Consider the following 21,978-nt stretch of genomic DNA (forward strand, 5'->3'; position numbering starts at 1 on the left):
AGCCACCACTAGGTTGAACTTGTATGATTGAATAATTTCAGCTGTCTATTAAAAACATTTGGAGTAATGACACTGGTCTATTGATTAAATGGATCCGACAGCCAGAATGAACCACTTTCATAAATCTATTTTGTGAATAATTGCTATTTATAATTTTGTCATATGGCATTTCTTTCATTTCTTTCTCTCTCTCTCTCTCTCTCCCTCTCTCCCTTCCCTCATCCTCTCATTCTCCTATGCTGGCTATCTCCCCATATCTGCCCTGAAAGTATTTCAGGTTCATTTGGCAGTGCTTTGTGACCAAATCCCACAAGGTGTTGTTTTTCCTTGTGTGGTCAAAAATGACCAAATTCAATTTATTTCCTCTTCCTTTTCATTTTCGTTCATGCTCTATAGCAGATTGGAATTCAGTCAGACAGTTACTATTCAGTTGATGTGCCCACAGCTTATGTGTTCTGACAATAATTTGTAAACATTTTTTGTTTTTTTAGGCACATTAAATGTCCCTTGTGTATGAAATGCACTATATCAACAAGCTTGCCTTGCCTTGCCTTGATAGCCAGCACCCCCTTCATAACTTGTCTGTGAATGTAAACTTGCTGTTAGACAACATTTCTACTAATTTCTACTAAGAACAACAAGAATGTATTGGTGTTATGCTGACTCATGATCTGTAGGCACTACACTGTTGTTGTTATCAACAATGATGGATGTTGATGTAGTAGTATGTATGTGACCATGCAGTTACGTAATAGCCTGTGTTGTTCTACTATTGGAAAAATGTATGGATCAATTGCAGCATGTTTATAATATCTTGGACACTGGAGTTCTAAAAATAATATGTTCAATTAAATAACTCAGTGTCTATAAAGAAGGAACAATAAACAAAATCACAATATCAAATCTCAAAGACTGAACTGTTAATCTTCCAAGCCAAACAAACAACATCACAACATCAACATCAATCCTACCAAAGTTGCAAGAAACTTAGTTTTGATGATTCATGACCAACTCTGACCATGTTGTCACCCGGTTGTGCCACTTTGCATCATGAAACATACCAATTAGGCTGAGCCAACCTCAATATGTCACCCAATTCTTGGTACAGGTCATAGCTATCTCTTGTTTCGACTACTTTAATGCCCTTCAAATGGGCCTTGTTCAGTGAAACCTCTACAGATAGTCCAGCCAGTCAGTTGATGGTTCGACCAACCAAAAAGGGCACATACACTGTACTGTATTACCCCGCTGCTCATTGAGCTCCACTGGCTACCTGTTGGACACATCAAACTCAAATCAGTAAAGCTGCCTACAAATTTATCTCTGGGTTTAAACCCACTTACTTAAATGCCCTCATAAAGTGCCCTCATGCTACCCCTCCTCTAAGGAACGTGGCTTGGCTCTACAGCCTCCAGACTGTTGTTCCCCTGATAGTGGGATGAGTTACCAATCACTACCAGTGCAGGTCAGAGGCAACTCTAGAATCTCTTGAATTCTTAAACCTAACAGGCCTAACTCACACTTGCTTCTACCCCTTATCGCTCTTGATTACTTCTCTGGTTGTCACCTATGTATATGCATTATCATTCTCTATGTATCCTGCTCTGGTGGTAAAGTAGTATTGTTACTATAAGGTCGCTTTGTTGCACTCTAGCTTTAATGCCAGTCCTCATTCGTAAGTCGTTTTGGATAAAAGTGGCATCTAAATGAATAAACGTAACTGTAAATTTCAATATTTCACATTTGCTAATGAGTATGCAAATCACACATTATGCAATACAGTGTCTTTCTTTTCCAATAAGCATGTTCTTAGATGATGAACATCATACCATAATGAGTAAAAGCAGTAAACTGTCCAGGCCCCCAAGAAAAGAGAGAAGTGTTAGGCTGGGGTTGCTTTACTTGGGCTTAGACATAGCGATTCACGGCTGCAGCTGGGCATGGAGACCCTGAGGTTGCCTTTCAAGTCTGCGTCTCAGTAATCAACTGTGGAGCTGTGGATGCACGTGGCTGCGGTCGGCTGGAGCCGCGACTGGCGGGCAGCCGGTCGGTCGGCGGTCGTGATCCGCGTGAAAGGGCTCCACACTATTTATATTCATACAACTCTCAATTGAGGAGTAGCTTTTCGGTGGTTGGCATGGGAACGGATGAGAATGCACTTTTGAAGTGTGGGAGGGAGTTGTCAGGGGTAGGGTACGGGGACAAAGGCGCATCTCTTATGTCTGAGTTAGAGAGAGCGAGAGAGAGACTGAAGAGAAATAAATGAAGAGAAAAAGGGGCACGAGATATGGCAGGGGGCAGGAAGGGAGGGGAGGGGATGACAGAGAGACATAGGAGAAATATTAGCAGACTAGGAAGATGAGAGAGAGAAAGAGAAAGAAAGAAATTGGGATAGAGAGAGAGAGAGAAAGAGAGAGAGAGAGAGAGCGTGGTTGCTCTCTTCTCCCCTGTTGTGTCTGGAAAGCCATCCGCAGAGTGACACAAATGGAGCACAAACTAAGCCTGAAAACCTCCCCTCTCCTCCCTTCTCCTCTCCTCTTCTGTCCTCGCGCTCAGTGGCAGCCTGGCATAACAGATGTGCCTAACCGCCCAACATTATGCCCCCTCATTGGCATGTGCCCCCTCCACTAAAGCATGCTATATATATATCTCCCTCAACCACCCTCCCCATCACCCTCTCCTGCCCTCCACCACCACCACCACTGATCAATGATGTGGTTCACATGCCACTGCCACTTTGATTTGAGTGCCAGGTGTGGACGGGGGATGAAATATTAATTGAGTCGTTGGTGTGGGGGCTTTGAAGAAGTAGGGCACTGGCGGCAGAGGTAAGTCAGACAGACAGTATCTTTCCCGTGGCACTGGGGAGATGTGGTGCTTTGAGGTGTGGTGCTGGCGCCCCTCAACCTGTCTGCCTCATCGCCGTGCCACAGCCTGGCAGTCAGCACCATGTCATTGACAGTCCATGTGCTGATTTGCTAGTTGACGAAGCAATAAAAATGGCGGGATGACTTTCCAACTGTGGATTGTTTTCCACAGAAGGCTGTCATTGTCATGCCTTGACAGCTAGCCTTATTCATTCTATCAAATGGGTTTTCCTGTCAAAATGCTCTTAGAAATAAAATGACAGCTACATGACAGTTTTCCATAAGAAGACATTGGTGTGATGTTGAAGTTAGCAGCTTGTAGAACTGAAAGTTGTATACATTTATCTTTTAAAAGCTGTGCAACATGTTTTATTACTACAACTTTTCATGCAATACACCACATCTTTAGAGGAGGTTATTTATGGATGGAAAATAGTACTCTCAGCAGATGTGTCAGAGGATATGAGCTCTGCAACCAGGGGGGGAAAAGTTTCTAAGTCAATAAATGAAAGTCGACAACCATATGATGCTGACTCGACACATATCTCCCAAAGTCTCTGATTCTGTGTCAAGAAAGAATGGATTTGCCTAACCTTTAAAGCTGGATACCACAGTATGACATTCAGACACCCTTTGAGATAGATGCATTTTTCTATTTTCATTTTCATGGGGTTGTTTAATATCAATAGTATGCATGTGTGAAAATATATGTATATTTATTCAATATCCCCCTCACTATGCTTTATATCCATTGTGTGGGCTGCTTATGTTTTTAGATGTGTATGTGTTTTTAGACGTATATGAATACAAAACTGACCAGGAGTTGAGTTGAATATCAAGTCAGGAATATATCCTAATATTCATGTGCTGACCAGTTCAGTGGTTACCATTAGAATGCAGCACAGCTCGCTGTTGAAACTTTCTCTTCGCTGTTTCAGCCTTTAGAAACCCTATCTCTCCTGAGTGAACTGGAAGTCAGACGGATAATATATAACAATAGAGAAGCACTGCACAGCCCAGGAGTTCACACAGTTACTGGGCTCTTGGGTGCACTTGAGGTAAGGTTAAACTTCATTGTCAGATTTATCTTGAATTTGATTTGCATCACTATCAGCTTTCCCCCATTAAGATAATGCATTTATTGTCTATAAAATCTCCCATCCCTGCAGGATGAACAATGAACATATCTTTCAACCCCAATATCAGCTCTGTCAGTGATGGATGTATCCATCCGGCTACTGAAGTCCACCAAAAGGAACAGCTAAGCATTGGTTATATTTGATTTGGCAAATGCTGCTGTATCTTTCCTAGACTGTGTTGAGTCAGTTCTATTGACCCGGCTCCATGAATGGCAATGTTCAATAAGAAACATCTACAAAACACTCCTACTAGCACCATTTTAGTAAGGCGTTTAGTGATAGTGTGTCCCTTCTGTGTCCCCTCTGATGTCGTTCTGCTGGTAATTTCCAATTACTCTGAAATCTGAGCCATGCTTGAACAAATAGGTCTCTCCCCATTAACTTAATTGACCAGTTTAGCAAGGACATTCATCTTTACAAGTGCATTCTTGGCAAAGTGTGTATTCTACTACGACATCCAACTTTAACTGAACACACAGATACGTAATAGGGAATCTCAGTTAAGGCTGTAGAAGATCTGCTTTAATTCTTTCACACTAAGGTCTGGCCAGGGTCAATTCTGGTGTGAATGGCTTGTTCCAGGTGGCTAACGGCATCGATATTGTGTGATATTGTTTTGCCAATTGTTGCTCCTCTCACAGTCTCAGTAAGTGACCCAGGTCCTATCTGAATTGCCCCAACCTGGGAATGACCCAGGATAACTGTTTTGATCTGAATTGATCAAAGCAGGGTTGAAAACGGGTCATCTAGCTCCTGGTCTCAGGTTTGAAAGAGGTATCAGACATCCATTTTGGTGGTGATAATCTGCAACAACCTCCTGATGCGTTTTTGTAATGTATTTCACTCATATGCAGTTGTTACATGTCATTTACACAAGCTTGGTAATGTTACTGTCAAAGTCACTGTTAGTGAGAGTGAATCCATACAAAAGGACAGAATTGCTATTTTAATTTGTGAAAGAATGCCTCCCCCTGCAGGTTCTTTATTGTTACTGCAGGGACTGCTTCCTTGAGATCCCATCCCATCAGCACAGCTTAAATATTATCAAGTGATACAGCACATGAGTGAATGGACAGTCTTGTGTTTGGTAGTCTGTTGGGAGCAGTATTGTAAAGTCTGACAGCAGCAGGAAGAAAGGACCTGCAAAAAGAACCTTCCAGCGGTGAAGCCACCTTCCTGAGGGAGTTGCCTGGTGTGTGTCATGTGTGGGATTGGTCATTTTCTCCATCACAGATGAAACAGCAGCTTAGACATCATTCTCCTTTACCCCAACACCACATCCACTGGGTCATAACATCCAAAGTATTCTGCAGCAATTCATAATAACATCAGAGGAAATAAAATTACATTCACAAGCACAACAAAATCGAGAAAGCACAGAGAACGGAATTCACTAAAAAGAGTGCAATGTAGTAAAGGTTAGCCTGCAGAGAGAGAGTGAAGACAGAGGCAGTCAGTCCATCACTCAGTCAACCCCTCCAACTGTGGGTGATCAGTAGTGAAGGAGAACGATGGGCAGGACTTTAGGAGGTCCTCTGCCAGAGGGACATGGAACAGACATACACGACAGCTACAAGCACCAGGGGATCCCAGAGTCTAATGGGAACCGTGATGAAGAGAGACACTTATGCCCATTCTGCCTCTGAAGAGTGTGTCAGCTCAGTGAATCAAAGAACAAGAACTAGACTAATGTGTGCAGTGTCAGTTGTTAGATACCCAGCTGGCTTAGTTAGGTGACCAAAAAGTAAACACAGATGCAGTGTCTTTCACTGTCCATCACTGTAAACCTGCCAAATCATCATAACTCAGGTAGGCCTATAGTAAAAGATGACAAACCAAACCTGTGATGGACAGGACTGTAATATCAAGGCTGTCATCTAGGGAGAGCAGTGGTGTAGGTGGCAGTATTCCCACCACAAATAGGCCCTAGTGTCCATGGGGACCTTTGAAGAGTATGGACCCTTTCAAGAGAGTTCCATTATCAGCATCATAGTTGGCCCCACAAGACTTCCTTTTTAACATTCCATATGTTATCTTAATGCAGAGGAAGTAGATTGGGGCCCAAATAGAACGTTCAAGCATTGTATTTGTTTTTATTGTTGAAAGGGTCTATACTGTAGGTGTGACTGTGAGATTTTGCATTAATTTACTATTCTTCACGTACTCTTAAATGTCATATTGAGTCATTTTCTGGTTGTGTTTTCTATTAGGGACAGTAATTTAACTGAAATTACTTTTTGGGTATGTTGGGCTGACTGTCCTGACACCATTTTGTCTGTGAGTAAATAGGAATGAGGTACTAGACCCATGTCATGTGCAACATAAAAACAATATAAAAACCAAGGCTGTAGCCATGATGTCAACATTGGGGGGGACCAAATCTGTGGTGCGGTGTGAATTTCAATAACAGAATTTCAATACATTTCCTGCCATGCAAAAATATTATTATGACCGCCGCGCAGCGAAGCGGCGGTCATATAGGTTTAGTCAGATTTTTTTTCTTTTTTTTTTTTTTCGCATGCCCAAATTTCCGTCAATGATTCCCGGGACACTGAAAGACCGGGGTACACAAAACTTGGTGGGCATGTAACCCCACATAGATAGCATGGAACCGTCATTTTTCGCTTTGATCTGTAGCCCCCCCGCTGGACTGGACCCCCCGAAAGGAGGGTAGGACAGACACAGTTCTCTGTGAATATCTTGAGAACTGTAGGGCCTAGGATGACCATTTTTTCCCGTATGTTTGCCTCCAGGGGTCATGTTAACCCATTTCATGTGCACACATGTGCACAAACAGATACACACACACACATACATTCACAGTAATCATACGTATGACACATACTCACATAGTAGACATATGTAAGCTTGCATGCACAGGCACATACGCAGGCACACACACAAGCACGCACACACACACACACACACACACACACATAACATAAACATAACACAAACAATCAAGAATTTCTCAGAATTATGAACAGGCAAGATGGAGGTGGGGTTGTATAAAATGAATTTTACATGTGAAATCTATGAACTAATCATGTTTTGGTACTTGTTGTCTAGCAGATACCAGTGAGAATTGAGTGTGGATAATGCAATTTAGTGAGACAGTTAGAATCATATAGGCCTTTCAGCGTGATTTCTTTTTGTGGAAAAAATGTGCTGGACTGGGCGGCGGTCATATTTTGTACCGCTCTGCGGTACATCTAGTTAAAATCACAAACAAGTCATTGGTTAAGTCTGTCAATTAGGATATACCAAACTTTTGACGGACATAGGCACGGATGGATTATAAACTGGGCATATATGTAAAAAAAACTCCCCTGTTAAGATAGGGGGGCCCAGGGGCATACTTCCCTAGAAGACTTTAAAAAATTACCCATTATATTATGACGACTTGTGAGTTTTGTGGAAATAGAAGAGAAGGAAGAAGAAGCAACTTCACATAGGCTTCAAGGCCCCCTGAGCTCTTGGGCCCAGTAGGTCCATTCAATAATCCATCCCTGGATATAGACCCATGGTATGACTGCATTTGTCTCCAAAATGTATATTTTAAAAGAAAATACAAACTAGAGTATCTTTGATAATCTCTATATTACACTGAATGCTTACTCATAGGTTTGGACCGATTTTATTATTCTGGCGGCTAATCACACAATTTTAAGGTAGGAAAGGGATTCAAGATAGGCTACTAAGACACGTCCCTCTTCTGTCTGACTCACCTCAAGTTACCCTATGCATTATAGGCTGGTTTCTGAAGAAATTACGTTTTGCACGTAGAAACACAGCCTTTATTTAGTGAATGGAGGTGGAAATTCCTTTCTTTGGTTATTGTCCGCGATTCACATTAACTGTAGGCTATCACCGCCATTGTAAAAGTTTTTTCAACTTTTGTGCCGTTGGCACATTAGAGCGGTTTTGCCTGCATGGATGCACGATTGAGTGCGCATCTAAATGTAACATGCAAGATGCAACAACCATTTCTAAAAGGCTTATAAACCGGTTCATTTCTGACATTACTACTAGCATATGAATGCATTATTTATGTTGTAAGACATGTGAAAGAAATGAATGACACAGGCACGCACAAATTCAAATGAAAGGACGTTTCACTTTCGCTATCACTGCGAGAAAATAGGCTATGGGAAATGCTTCAAAGTTCCCTTTAAGTCTGATCAGCTTCAAAAATGAATGGGGTTTCCTTAGACAGTGCTACACCTTTCCAACAAGTTTTGTGAGAATTGTACCGGTATCTTTTGCGATATTGTTGACAGCCTGCACCGCAGTAGGATGCAGGAAGCTTTTGATAGCGCACGCCTCACGATAAACGCAAAACCTCCAGGTAGCCTACCACTCACAGTGTAGGCTCTGAAACCATATCATTCCTACGTTGCACATCACCACGGGTGAAGCACTTTAAAATCCACATTAGAATCCGATGTCAGTGACAGCATTCAAATATGTGACATCCGTATGTGTTAACATAAAACATTAAAATCAGATTTTTTTGTATGTCAACATGGATTTAAGTCATTGCACTGGATAAAGAGATAAAAAAATGCAATTTGGCCTATTAACAGCTAGAGGGCACTACGAGACTGTGACCCTTACTAACAAGCATCATGCCAAGTAAGAAGAACCTCTTGGTCAAGCTGACCATCTGCAGAGAACAGAATGTTATTCAGCCCAGAGGCCTTCTCAGTAACATGGAAATCATGAACTCTATCATACTTCCATTCACCGCAGGCGGCTTTATTGAATCAGCTGAGGTCTGTCTTGGTCATGATGACCCAGTGGCTTCGATATGGTTTTGAGCTGAATGGAGCCTCTGAGGTCCAGTCTTGATCACATTGTCCAAGTGGACATTCTATGTATTGATCCAAGGTCATCAGGTTCATCATGGCCATGCTGGCTCTGGGGCAGCACCATCTTGCTGACCTAATATGAAATCAAGTTCATAATGGCAATGTTAACCCCAAACACTATTAGAATGCTTTCATGGTTTCAGATTTGTAGTTGTGCTGTGTTTAAATGTGACTTCTCAGGCAAGCTAGCAACAGATGTTTTATAGTTTCCTCGCTATATCCATTTTCCATGCCTTAAACATGTTATGACTCCTGAATTAAACTAATGTGGTAAACCTAAACTATGTTTACCATTGCTTGTGCTTGTGTGTGTGTGTGTCTGTGTGTAAAAGAGAGAGAGAGAGTAGGTTTTCTGTACACGTTTACAGCATCCGGCTGGTTGATAAAATCTGATGTTTGTCTCCTCTTCACCTGTTGACCAATCAATGTGTCTTATTTGGCCACTTAAGGCCCTCAGCATACTATTAGGTTGGCATATTGAGTAGCAATGTAAACAATGATCTGTGTGGAAAGCAAGTGCACCACTAATTCTCCCTCTAATAAGAATTCTCCCTCTAACATGTCCACCGTATGCAGAGCAAATCACAAGATACTTTCCCATTTTAACTGAGACATTTATTAATGTATGCATGTATTCCATTTAGATTGAATGCAAATACAGCAAGAACACACCATCAAGCACTAGAGGGCGCTGTGGAGCCAGTGGATTGGCAGGGTGAATTGAAGGGAGGAGCACTAAAGAATTGAAGAGTTTCAATACCTCATGCCATGCACCAAGCAAAATCCTTCACAATCTGTTCAATATTAGCAAATGCACCAGCACCATGTGTCACTTGAAGACTGAATCTAAGGTCCTTCTCAGACCCACTGAAATCAAGGCACTTTGCCTTACCATTGTGTGACATTTAGGTGTCTTCAGGGACCAGTCCTAATAAGTTCAGGATTTAATAATGAATATCTCTTGCATTTCATCCCAGTGGCAGTTACTCTTGAAATGGTAAGGCACCCAATATTGATATGACAATGCTATCCCACTCACAATTGTGCAGTAACAGTGCTTATAATTGGAGCCTGTACTGTTTATCATGGCACAAAGAAATTATATAATCTTCATGGCAAGACATGTGCCATCATACATTTTTACTAAAAAAGTAATATATTAGATAATATAAGCTCAATAAATATCTGGATAGAGATTCAAGCAAAAACATTTTTGTAGTCTTTCCTCCCATCAACACACCACCAAAGGTACAAACGAAAAACTCTTTCCCCAGGTTAATAGCAAGTAAACATTTCTCATTTTTTAGAAATTAAAGAGTATCCAATAATTTGACGCCATAGACATCCAAAACAGATTCCTGGCAGCGTCACAGCTAAAAGTAAAACCCATTGCCCACAAATCAATCAAATAAAGGCAATGGAGGACTCCAGTGTCATAGGACCAAGTGGAAAACAAATCAATAGGCAAACATTTATAACATCAAACTCAAAAAGCATTGAGAGTTAATAGGCTACTTCACAGAGACAGGACAGAACAGTAGTTTAGGCAGAGCAAAGAAGCTGTCCCGTTTTTTTCACACAGCACACGTTGGGCTTTGCTGAAACTTAAAAAAAAGGGGAAAAAAAGAAAAAATTCTGATTCTGAGCTGAGGTCACAGAGACTGACGCATGCATACATTTCTTTACCCTCAACCAATTTAGAGCACTTCAAGCAAAGCATTTCCCCCCAACACTTTTGTTTTGTTCACAGTTTCATCTTTTAAACTGAAATCATTACTATGGTTCTTATTTAACAAGATGGCAATGTGAGATTGTTATTGCAAATATCAGCAGTATGAATCACAGTATTTCAAAGGAAGGCATGTTCTGAGGCATATTGTGGATATCATTCCCTCTTGTCTTTCATCTCTCACTGTCTGATCAAAGTCTTTTGTTACACTGGAAATAATGTCTCGTGTTTAACATGGTATTACAGTATATTCCAGTGTCATTGTTTTCAATCTTTTTCGTCTTTTCGCCATCTTTTTCACATTGATTATGCTTCACTCAGCTAGAGACCAATCATTTCCTTTCACATGTCTATAGATTTGATCAGACAGAGATAAACACACAAAGCCTCTCGGTCAGCTAATGTTTCACTGACTGACTTCTTCACCTGGCTGTCCGTGGCCGGATCATAGTGCTGAAGTGCTCAGGTCACACTACGGATCCAAGCCTTTGCCACGCATTGAAAGAGAAAAATAACAGAGTTTTATGCTAACAGGAGAGAGGATGCCTCACATTCACCATTCATATATAAATACAATATCAAATTCATACACCATAACTTAAAAACAACTCAATTTTCAAAATAGAAAATAAAAAAACTCATATTTAAATAGTATTATTCTTAGATAAAACATTTATCATCAGACCATGTGTTTGTTTGCGGTGAGTTTCCTACACTATAGCAGTCTATCTGTCAGCTCACCTAATGGCAACATGAAGGATTAAATGCAAACCGAGTAAACAATATGATATTGTATATAGAGAGATCTTGATATCTGCTTTTCTTCTTTCATTAGCCTTTCTTTAGAAACAATTACAGTGTCCACATGTATGGAATCTTCCTGAACAACTTCCCCCAAACACTTGTGGAGACTCTACATGCCAAACACACCAAGGGGTGTCCAACAGCAACATACATTAGAAATGCCTGCATCATCTTCTTGACATGTCTTTGATGTAATGAAACTCTTCTGTTTGCCTTTTAGTGACATGCACTATTTCTTTTTCTGACAAATTGTCCATTCTGGAGGAGTGTTTATTTACAGCATGTCTTGCCCTCACGGACCATGTGTCATGGACCTTTAGAGATGGCAAGACTGCCTCTTATTTCGCCCCCTCCCTCTCCTTGATTATGTGAACATTAATTTGACTCATGCACATGGGAGTGACAGTCTAATCGATACATACGCCATGTGTCATGTTTGTCATTTACAAGCAAATATTGTGACTTCCACTGGATAGTCTATCGTTTTGAAAAAATCTTTAAAAAGCTAAAAAGACAGCAGTAGAATATAGTGTCTCACTGGTTCACACAGGCATTTACAGGCTAGCCAACCATCTACAGACCCTCCTGAGAGGGCCAACTGTACACCTCCTTAAACTAGACAGAAGGAAGCTCAGGAGAGCATGACAGTGATTATCTCCGTAACAACCTTCTGGAGTTATTTTATTTATTTTATAATATACACAATGCTCAGCCCTCATCAGAACTAACTTTTTTTTTTTTTTTTTTTTTTTTGGGGGTGTATTCTCCAACTGTTCGAAGAATGATGCATTTGTGTGTGTGTGTATGTGTGTGTGTGTGTGTGGACCTGCAGCAGGTTGCTGACTCTTAGACACAACGGGACAATCAAGAGCTAAAGCTGTGTACAATGGCATACTGGCACACATATAATTATAACACCCGGAGAAGACAGACGGTATGTAGAGCACATGAACCTGTCAAAATCCAAAGAACCTTGAAATTGCCTTGGAGTCCACCCCCAGCCACCCCACCCCTACGAGTACAGTTTAACAAAAGTAAGCAGTATTCTATCCAAATCTATACAAACAATGGGCAAACTGATTGAGGGACTGTTAACACTTTCAGACACATTTTCAATGTTGAGGGAATATGGATACATCATGTGGCTAATGGAGGCTGCAGGATGGAGTGCTTGATGGAGTACTGGGCTGCAGGAACAGGATTGGTCTGCAAGTCTGTCCTTTTCGCTCCTGGTTGGAGGGACAGTGGGCACAGCGCATTGCGCCAGGCTGAGGAGGAGGAGAGAGGAGTGGGGTGAGGGCATTGAGGGACGCAGGAGCGGGTTGGGTTGGGTTGGGTTGTACTTGGACTCAGCTAACCCTTTGGATGCAGGGGTGCGGCGGTGGTGGCGGGGGGGACCCTGAAGGGCTCATATCCTCTCCCTGATCTCTGGAGCTGAGTCTGGTCATCAGGACTACAGAGGAGACAAACACACAAGTATCCAAGTGGCTTGGTGATGGTGGAAGGGCGGGGTACATGAACAGGAAATGTTGAGCAATATTTTATAAGTTATATTACACTACAATTTAAAAATGAATATACAGAGCAGTTGTGTGTGTGTGTGTGTGTGTGTGCTTTTGGCTTCTCTTTTAACTTTAAATTGCATTTAGTTGTCACTTATAGTTTTTAACTAGATGCCTGATTGTATAATCACTATGCTGATATAGGTTTAATGTCATTTTTATAACATTCACCCCTCATACAGCACAAACACCCGTAAATAAAGACAGCTTCAAAACAATGATTTCCGAAAAGGTCAAGGCACAGATGCTGGCATTTATTCTACTTATGAAGCATTACCGTAAAACAGGAAAAGTGCGGTTGACTTCCTGTTCATTCTAAATGCATTAAAGTAAAATTCAGACATTTGACCTGGCATTTATCTAACTGAAGACTAACCTATTACATTATTATACACAGAAATGTATCAGAACCGTAGAGTAAACTGGACCAAAACAGCATGTCACTCAAACTATCCAGTCCGTCCTGTCAATCACCTGGTTTAGTACAGCTGCATCTCTAATGCAGGACGCTAAGTTATTCCATATGGAGAGCACATTATAACTCACCTCTGGCGTCCTGTGTTTCTCCTCTGAAGATTCTGTTTCCCTGACAACCACCGCCTTTGTCACCAGCATATCGGGATGCTGCTGCTTGGCTTCCTGGATAGCCATGGCGAGGGCCTGGAAAGAGGTGATAATTCAGACCTGTCACTTCGCTTTTTTGTCTTTGCTCAGGCTTAAAAGCTCAGCGCAATAAAAATGGAAAATATTCAGGCTTTCTTTCCATAACTTGTAATGGAAGTGTGCTGAATACAAGACTGGGGGGGGGGGGGTGGTATTTGGAGTCTTTTGTGTAAGCAGTGTTGTTTGGTGCTTTTACACTTGCTGCAGTACACTGTACATACCTGATGTTGGTCAACATCGTCATCTCCCGTGATGATTATCCTTTTCTCGATCCTGGTCTCTGAGTATCCCCCTTTCACTGTCTGGTGATGAAAATGATTCAGATTCAGATTTTATTTGTCACATACATACAATGCAGTGAAATGTTACAGTCGGCTCCATGCCAAGCAAAAACACACAGAACTGACACAGAACAATCTACCAAAAACAGTAATAGACAAGAAACAATACATTCAAGATGTCAGGGGGTTATTGCAGATAGGGAAGAAGTGGTGTTCTCTACAGGGGAACAGTGGTATACTCAATAAAAAGTGCTTAAACAGTGCCATTTAGGTACCGGACAGCTTGGGGGAAGAAACTCTTCCTGAGTCTCTCAGTCCTTGCAGCCAGTGTATCTGCTTCCTGAGCGAAGCAGAGAGAACAGACCATAGTCTGGGTGGCTGGGGTCTTTAAGGATTTTGGTGGTCTTGTCCTTAAACCGCTTGGTATAGATGTCCCCTAGGTTAGGGAGTTGCCCCCCTATGGTACGTTTAGCTGAACGCACCACTCTCTGCAGAGCCTTACGGTCCTGCATGGTGGTGTTTCCATACCAAGCGGTGATGCACCCAGTCAGGATGCTCTCAATGATGCTGGAGTAGAAGCTCTGCAGGACTGTTTTGGATGCTTTAAATTTCTTCAGCCTCCTTAGATGGTACAGTCTCTGCCTGGCCTTCCTTGCCACGGTGTCCAGATGGGTAGACCATGTCAGATCTTCGGTGATCTGGACACCGAGGTATTTGAATGTATCCACCCTCTCCACAGGGGTCCCGTCGATGGATAAGGGAGTGTAGTCCCGCGCCTGCTTCCTCCCAAAGTCCACCAGCATCTCTTTAGTCTTGCTGATGTTGAGATGGAGATTGTTCCTCTGACACCACTGGGTCAGACACCTCACTTCTTCCAGGTAGGCCGTCTCATCGTTGTTGTGGATTAGGCCTACCCCTACCGTGTCGTCAGCAAACTTAATGATGGTATTGGAGTCTGCGGTGGCTACACAATCGTGTGTATACAGGGAGTACAGCAGAGGGGAGAGAACACAACCCTGGGGGGCCCCTGTGCTGAGGGTGAGGGAGGATGAGATGTGCTTGCCCGCTTTCATCACCTGAGGTGGTGACATGAAAGGTGGGGTTGGAGCCCAATGGAAAGCATGTACTTTAGGTAGCAAACGCACGAAATGGAAGCACACATTGGGGGCATTTGCATTTAGAGTTGAGTAGTTGTGGTACATTTTCCACTTTCCCCACAGGGGGAAATGTTTGACAGTGACATGACATTTGCAAAACAGCTGGTGTCATAAAAAGCCTGACTGATAAGGTCTCGGCTTCAGACAAATACAGCCTCTTCTTAAGATTCATGTAAGGTACCTAGGATGTTTCTTCATTTGACATATATGTCTGTGCAATTTCTAAAAACAATAGCTGTGTTATTGTGATGTCCAAGAAACCCCAAGACACGGTGAAGTTGGAAATACTGGGAGTACACAATGAGTTGTTACCTTGGTTACTTGGGTGGTTGCTGAGGTAACATTTTCCGCGGTGACAGTGAGTGGGGACACTGCTGAGTCTCTCCCCAGAGAGCCTGCTTTTACCTGCAGAGACGGCAGAAGGCACAGAGTGACGACCGGGCGGCAAGCTGCCACCAGGACATACACTCACACAGGTGCTCTCTATCTCTCTCGCTCACACACACACACACACACACACACACACAGCTGCCATTTGTTTCAGCCAAAAGATACATTCCACTGATACACTACTGCAACCCTTGCCGGAAACCCCATCCACTTAACAACAACACTGTCATTACGTGAAAGTCAAAATGGTTAAGTCTCCAACAAAAACACAAGAGAGCCAAAAAACGAAATAAATGAATTGTCGTTTTTTTTTTTTATATTTTTTTCTGTTTCTTTTTTGTGTTTATACTCTTCTACCACAACAAGCCATTCATTCCACAGGAGTCCCTCAAGCACCAATCACACAGACAGCACTGCACAATTTCAAGCGTGGCAGCGGAGGCTAGACTTTCATAAAAACGACAGAGACATTCTGTGACATTCATAGAAAGGACAGGACATATGTTGGCAAAGTCCCGATGAGGGCAGAGCACTCACTGGAGAGCCATTTTCCCTGCCAGGTGGAGGAGCCTCCTTCTCTCCACTCTCTTCCTGGCTCTGAAACATACAACAGGGCAGGACTAGAGAGTCACATACTGTACACACACACCTGCGCTGCATGGTGCATAATGGCACACATACACACAGACACACACACACACACACACACTGCTGCACAGGACATAGTCGTACACTATCATTGTCATGCTCTGTCATCAGACTGGACAAGCAGCAGACTTGTGGAGGCTCTCTGCTAAAAGCTTGAACCAAACAAAGCAAAGTGATAAGTCTACAAGACGTGCAGCGAAGCATTCTTCCAATTCAGCAAACTTCTCTCTTTTTTCTTTTTGTCTTTTCCTTTGCGTGAGTTCTGCAATGCGTTCTGCATAAACTTTAGATATAGTCACCTCAACGTTTCACGGAGGTTGTTCTGCAGGGATTAAGACTTCCTCTCAGCAGCGTTCTTCACAGACACATTTAAGCAGTGTGTTTGGAGAAGAGATAAAGGCAGCAGCAGTTGCAATGTGGTATGTCCACTAACACAAGCAGAGAGAGAGAGAGAGAGAGAGAGAGAGAGAGAGAGAGAGAGAGAGAGAGAGAGATAGCAAGTGGTCTGATATACCCAGGCCTTCCAACACACTGAAGCAATGTGTGCCTGTGTTCACCCAAAGAGTGAAGCATGGTATACCTTTCTGAAACTCTTCATTTCAGTTTGCCTCAAGAATGTGTTATTGATATACTGAGGGCATGTTTTCAATTGTTTATTTTGCTTTGAGTTTTGTTTATCCTTTTCTTTTCCCCTGTGTGTTTTTTCCTTCTCCTCAGAATGTGGCACCCAGAAATGTATCAGTGACACATTCTGAAAAAGTACAAGATGCAAGCATGCAGAGCTATAGTCTGGCCAAGGAGCTCAGTGGCGAAAACAAAGACCTTTCACAGCTCAGAAGACACTTCATATGGTGCTGTCTGGCACATGCAGCAAAAAGCACTGGCATAACCTTTTACAGTAAACTGATCTCAGTTCAGAGAGGCGGGAGGGGGTAACCATACCATGTCACCCTCTTGTGGTTGAGTGTCGTCAGTGCTGGAGAACTTTGTCTCCATGCAGTTGACTTCACCTTGTGTTTGCTGCAATGCAAACACATATGGCGCAGTGGACACATCAACTTAACAAATGAGCTCTGGTCATTATATCACACAAGGGCAAACGGGGCCAACAAGGAAAAAAACTAATGTCCACTGGCATTAATGAATGGGCACCTGATTTTCTCTCATAATGGCCTTCAAAGACAACCTCTAAAGCTTATTGGTTTGACTCATCCGTGTGCTTAGACGAATGGCACTACAGAGGCCCAGTAATTACATTTTAATCAAGCACCTGTGGAGACAGTCCGGCTCCAAAACAATGTCCCAGGAGATGAATGGAAGGCCCTCTCTCTTTCATCAGTCTCATTAATTTTGTGTCAATACTCTAATCAAGCCATAACAAGACTATTATGTCATCCCCTTTTAGATAATTTGTCACCCCGGCCCATACAGTCGGGAGCTGTTATCAAAGCGACACTGAAAATTGGAAAATTGGAAAATTCACTCTGCCTTTGGAAATTATTTCACAAATAATGTTCATTTGCCAGTTAAAAAACGGTAACGCGTTTCTTTTGTACATTTTAAATGGAATTTACCCTTTTTATCATACAAAATGAATTACCATTGCAATGTATGAATAATAACTATTATTATACAACAGATTCTCCACTATGGTCAGACAATAAAATAAGATTCAATTAAAATGTCAAAACAACTTGACTTTAAGTTGAATACTAAACTTTTCAATCCATTCTGGTCTTTTAGAAGGTAAATATACTTAAAAAAAATATTATGGTTATTCTGATAAATGGTGCAGGTGTGTGTACCTGTTCTGTGATGTCTATGATGGTGGGGGGCACTTCTGCACCATTGGAGTGGGGCTCCACCTTGACCTCTGCCCTCCGCAGCGAGTGGGCGATGCTCACAGCGTTAGGATCTTTCCTGGCCACCGGGGGCTGGTGACAGAGCAAAGCATACACTGCTGTTATATTTCAAATATGGATGGGAGTCTCTACACACGGGTCAAAAGGAATGTTGTTGCATTCTACGGGCTGTGCTGTGGAAGCATCAGTGTGTACTGTGCTCTTCTGCATGCAAATTCATGCCAGGAAACGTGATAAAACAATATGTGTGTGTGTGCTTTGTGATTGGCATTATGTGTGTGTTCTGGTTTGTGCTATTACATGTTTGTAATTATCAATGCCCACTGTTCCAGATCACTTTGTAACTATTCATAACAAACAGATTTCAAGTACTCCCCATACATTATATCAAATCAACTCAAATGGGAATTTTAATGAAAGATTAAAACATAAAAGAAAATACATAACACAAATAACGAAGCAATAAATAAACTATAAACAGAAATAAATGAACAAAAACAATAAATAAATAAATAAATAAATAAATAAATCAATAAACAAATTAATTAATAACAAATAAATAACAAATAAATACATGAAAATGTTATTTTAATTGGGATGAAATGCCAAAGGCAAAACCAAACCAGACAAAAACAGGGTTTTAAACATGACTAAAAACAACAACAACATTCTGACTGAAACCATCCACACTCAACCATGAGGGAGCTTTACTTTGCATTGTAGATCACTCTGGAGTGACCTACATACAAAGCACTGACAGACGCTGTGCATATCCACCTTGTGGGCACTGACGCCTGAAGAAGAATGCAGAGCTGTAAATCTACTGCATCCAACGCTGTACTGTACAGTAAATACGGTTCTTAAAGGAAGACTTGATCGATATCAGACAGCAGGGTTCTCTCATTGCTGAGTGTGGATAGCATCAGGGAGCTTCAGGGAACTAGCCAGGCTCCATTGTTGAAATGCATAAAATGGTACACCAAACGTAAATCAAAATGAAAAAGCATAACACAAAATGGTTACCATAAAAAAGGAAAAGAAAACTGAGGTTCAAGGTCAGTGATGAACAAACCAAAAAATGAATGGCTCAGGACATATCTTCAAGAGGGATGAATTCCAAAAAAGGACGCTTTACAAAAAAAGATCTAAAACCTGACGCTTACAGCGTCTACCTCGTGGTGGCCTTTCTCCTCTAGGAGGTGCTGTTCTACGGGGTGCTTGTCCTGGCTCATCAGCCGGGAGGAGTAGAAATGAGACGCCTCCTCAAAGTCATCGCGGCTCCCCTCTGCCTGCCTCTCCCCTCCGCCCCTCTCAGTCAGCTCGCTCATGCCCCTTGAGAACTCCTCCGCGCCCAGGTGGAGGTCAGTGATGACAGTGAAGTCCACCTCTGCCTCCAGGCTGGACGTGGAGCTGACCGTCATGCTGGAGCACTTCCGCTCAATGCCCAGGTGTGTGTCCTTCATGAAGGCCGGCTCGCGTTCGCGCTCCTGTTCATCGAGGTCGGTGGCCGAGATTGGCCGTCTATCCCAGGGTTCCCTCTGTGCATGATCAGACAGGGGGAGAGAAGGCAGGCCATGCTCGTGTCACTTCCTCTACTGTGTAGCAATGATGGAGAGGGTGACATTAGGATGGATGGACTGAAGGTAATGGGGTGGGTGAAAAGTAATGATTGGGTCCATAAAGTGAAGCCAAACCCTTAATTTGAATTTGAATAATGTCCAATTTGATTAAAAAAAAAAAAATCCTTACCCATCTCAAGTTTGGTATCATCTTTCTCAAGAGCATGTTATTCAAGACCACAACAATCTGATTCTAACACAAAGAGCAATGAAACATGTGAAGCAGCAATCCGTGCTAACATTTCAAGTGTATCAACCAATCAGATTATGACCTGCAATTTGACATCTCAAACAAAAGTGACATGGAAAAGTAAACAGCTTGATGTCCTGCTGTGGGATTTGATAGGAAGCCATGGCAGAATGAAAAAGGAGAAGCTAAGCTAATATTTCAGTGGCATCACGACAAAGAAGGGTGAAAAGATGGTGAACAGATATATGATCTGATAGGAAATGATAACAGGCTGAGTGAGAAGCTATATAATTTCTGTCGTATCACTATGGGAACATTTGTCAGATTCTCTTTTTAACTGGCTTCTCACTTAGCACACATGCACATGATAGAGAGAGAGAGAGAGAGAGAGAGAGAGAGAGAGTGTGAGAGAGAACAGATTGAGATGGGACTGGATCAGACACTGTGTCATGGGGATGAATAAGCAGAGTGCAAGATTGAAAAAAAACACACACACACACACACACACACACACACACACACACACACACACACACACACACACAAATGGCTACAAGGAAATGGCTACAAGGAAAGGTGACAGGGAGCAAGGGCCTGTTCAGCAGGGTCATGCAACAGAGAACACCAGACATGGCAAATGAAATTAGAGACCTTAGCCTCAGCTAGTTGTTCTTCATTAATCACAGTAGTAGACAGAGGCTCCTATAAGACAAAAGAAGAAGCAGAACATAGTTAGCAGAAGAAAGGGCAGACAAGGACACATGATCAAATGACTACTAGCGAGGCTGTGTGAAGAGGCCTAGCCCAGTAGATCCAGAGATGAATGGAAGACCATCCCTCCTGGTCCCCATAGTGTTAAACTGAGTTGATACTGTAGAATGACAACGTACTGTTAGCATTACTATGTTTCACGCACACGTTCAATGCAGCCCTGCGTTTCTCACGGTCTGTTTTGTTTTTTTCTCTTGAACCTGGAGCACTCTGCAGGTGAATCCCACAAGGGTCCTTTTTAATCAATAACAAAGGGCCATGGCTAATGAGAAAACCTTGAAAAGTGTTTGTGACACTCCACTCAAAAGTAAATTATTTTCAAATTCACCAGAGCTCAAGGACCACACAGAGGCCAGAGACAAAAGGACTGAATAATGACAGAGGTGCTTTTCTAATCCCCCAAAAGCATTGATTTGGAAAACTGAAGAGCATGCCAGCTTTGTTGCCAGAAAAGATGTTTTCATGCTGTAATGGATGAAATAAGTAAACACACTGCATTTTCTTATACAAAGAAAATGTAATTGCTGCAGTCATTCAATTCAGTGAACTTGACTGAACTTGAATTGGTGAACAAGAACTAAGAGAAATGCTTCCAAATGAAAGGAGCGAATTTCTCAGATACTGCATATGATTATAAAAAACAACTGCAGTCATTCACTTCTTCAACTTATTGAAGGACTGCTGCATCAAACATATTTAATATTGAGAAACACAGGGCTTTTTAATTCATAGATGTATATACTGGTGAAATGCATGATGCAAAACAACACAGGTGAGAATATTTTGGCCATGTGGAACACGAGTGAAATATTGTCATTACAAATTAAATTCTCAATCCACAATTTATTGCCTGGTTAATAACAGCAAACATGATCAATGTTGTGTTAATAGTTGGTACATTCATCAGTTTTACACCAAGGGAGCATTTTCATGCTCTCATGTTGGATTTGGCAGCTAAGACATTCACACAAGACACTCACTGTCCAAAGGGCAACTCTCACAGTTTCTTCTTCCAACCAGCTCCATTTCGATTTAATGTCGACGTGCCAAGAATACCGTTTGCTTTCGAGTTGTGGTGCTGGCCGTTTCTAAACCGGCGACAGCAATCAAAGGAGCAATCGAGGTGATCTGAACCTCATATTTCCACCAAGGCACTCTCGCCCTCGCTCTCAACCTCACAGTCTTGTCACCGCACTCTGTGCTGCCATTCACACATTGCCACCTATTTTCAACGGCTGTTGCGCACTACGTGCCAGAGCCTTGACTCAGACAAAAAATACGAGAAATTATTTTAAGCTGCCAAATTCCAGCTTGGCTCAAATTCTCCTCATTCCAACAGGCTTGTGTGTAATTACAGCAACGGTGACATTACAGAGCTTTCAGTGTCTGTGCTTTGCCAACAGAGCACAAACACTGACTGGTGCC

The 21,978-nt window shown here is 42.2% G+C and overlaps 1 protein-coding gene across 12 annotated transcripts in view; it reads right to left on the reverse strand.

The window, feature by feature from the left end:
- Positions 1 to 12,199: 12,199 nt before the first annotated feature.
- Positions 12,200 to 21,978, reverse strand: part of LOC125301438 (band 4.1-like protein 1) — a 96,769-nt gene continuing 86,990 nt past the window's right edge. For 7 of the 12 annotated variants that reach the window (XM_048253816.1, XM_048253822.1, XM_048253820.1 and 4 more), the window contains 9 exons: positions 20,434 to 20,484; positions 19,137 to 19,511; positions 17,917 to 18,045; positions 17,054 to 17,131; positions 16,001 to 16,060; positions 15,386 to 15,478; positions 13,857 to 13,937; positions 13,519 to 13,632; positions 12,200 to 12,863 (listed from right to left, as the gene is read on the reverse strand). In XM_048253816.1, the coding sequence (XP_048109773.1) occupies positions 12,858 to 12,863; positions 13,519 to 13,632; positions 13,857 to 13,937; positions 15,386 to 15,478; positions 16,001 to 16,060; positions 17,054 to 17,131; positions 17,917 to 18,045; positions 19,137 to 19,511; positions 20,434 to 20,484 (987 nt within the window). In that variant the 3' untranslated portion in view covers positions 12,200 to 12,857. The remainder of the gene's footprint in view (positions 12,864 to 13,518; positions 13,633 to 13,856; positions 13,938 to 15,385; positions 15,479 to 16,000; positions 16,061 to 17,053; positions 17,132 to 17,916; positions 18,046 to 19,136; positions 19,512 to 20,433; positions 20,485 to 21,978) is intronic. The other 5 variants (XM_048253819.1, XM_048253827.1, XM_048253823.1 and 2 more) reach the window with 5 other exon arrangements.

The sequence above is a fragment of the Alosa alosa genome, chromosome 10 (assembly GCF_017589495.1).
Source record: "Alosa alosa isolate M-15738 ecotype Scorff River chromosome 10, AALO_Geno_1.1, whole genome shotgun sequence".
Taxonomy (NCBI): domain Eukaryota; kingdom Metazoa; phylum Chordata; class Actinopteri; order Clupeiformes; family Clupeidae; genus Alosa; species Alosa alosa.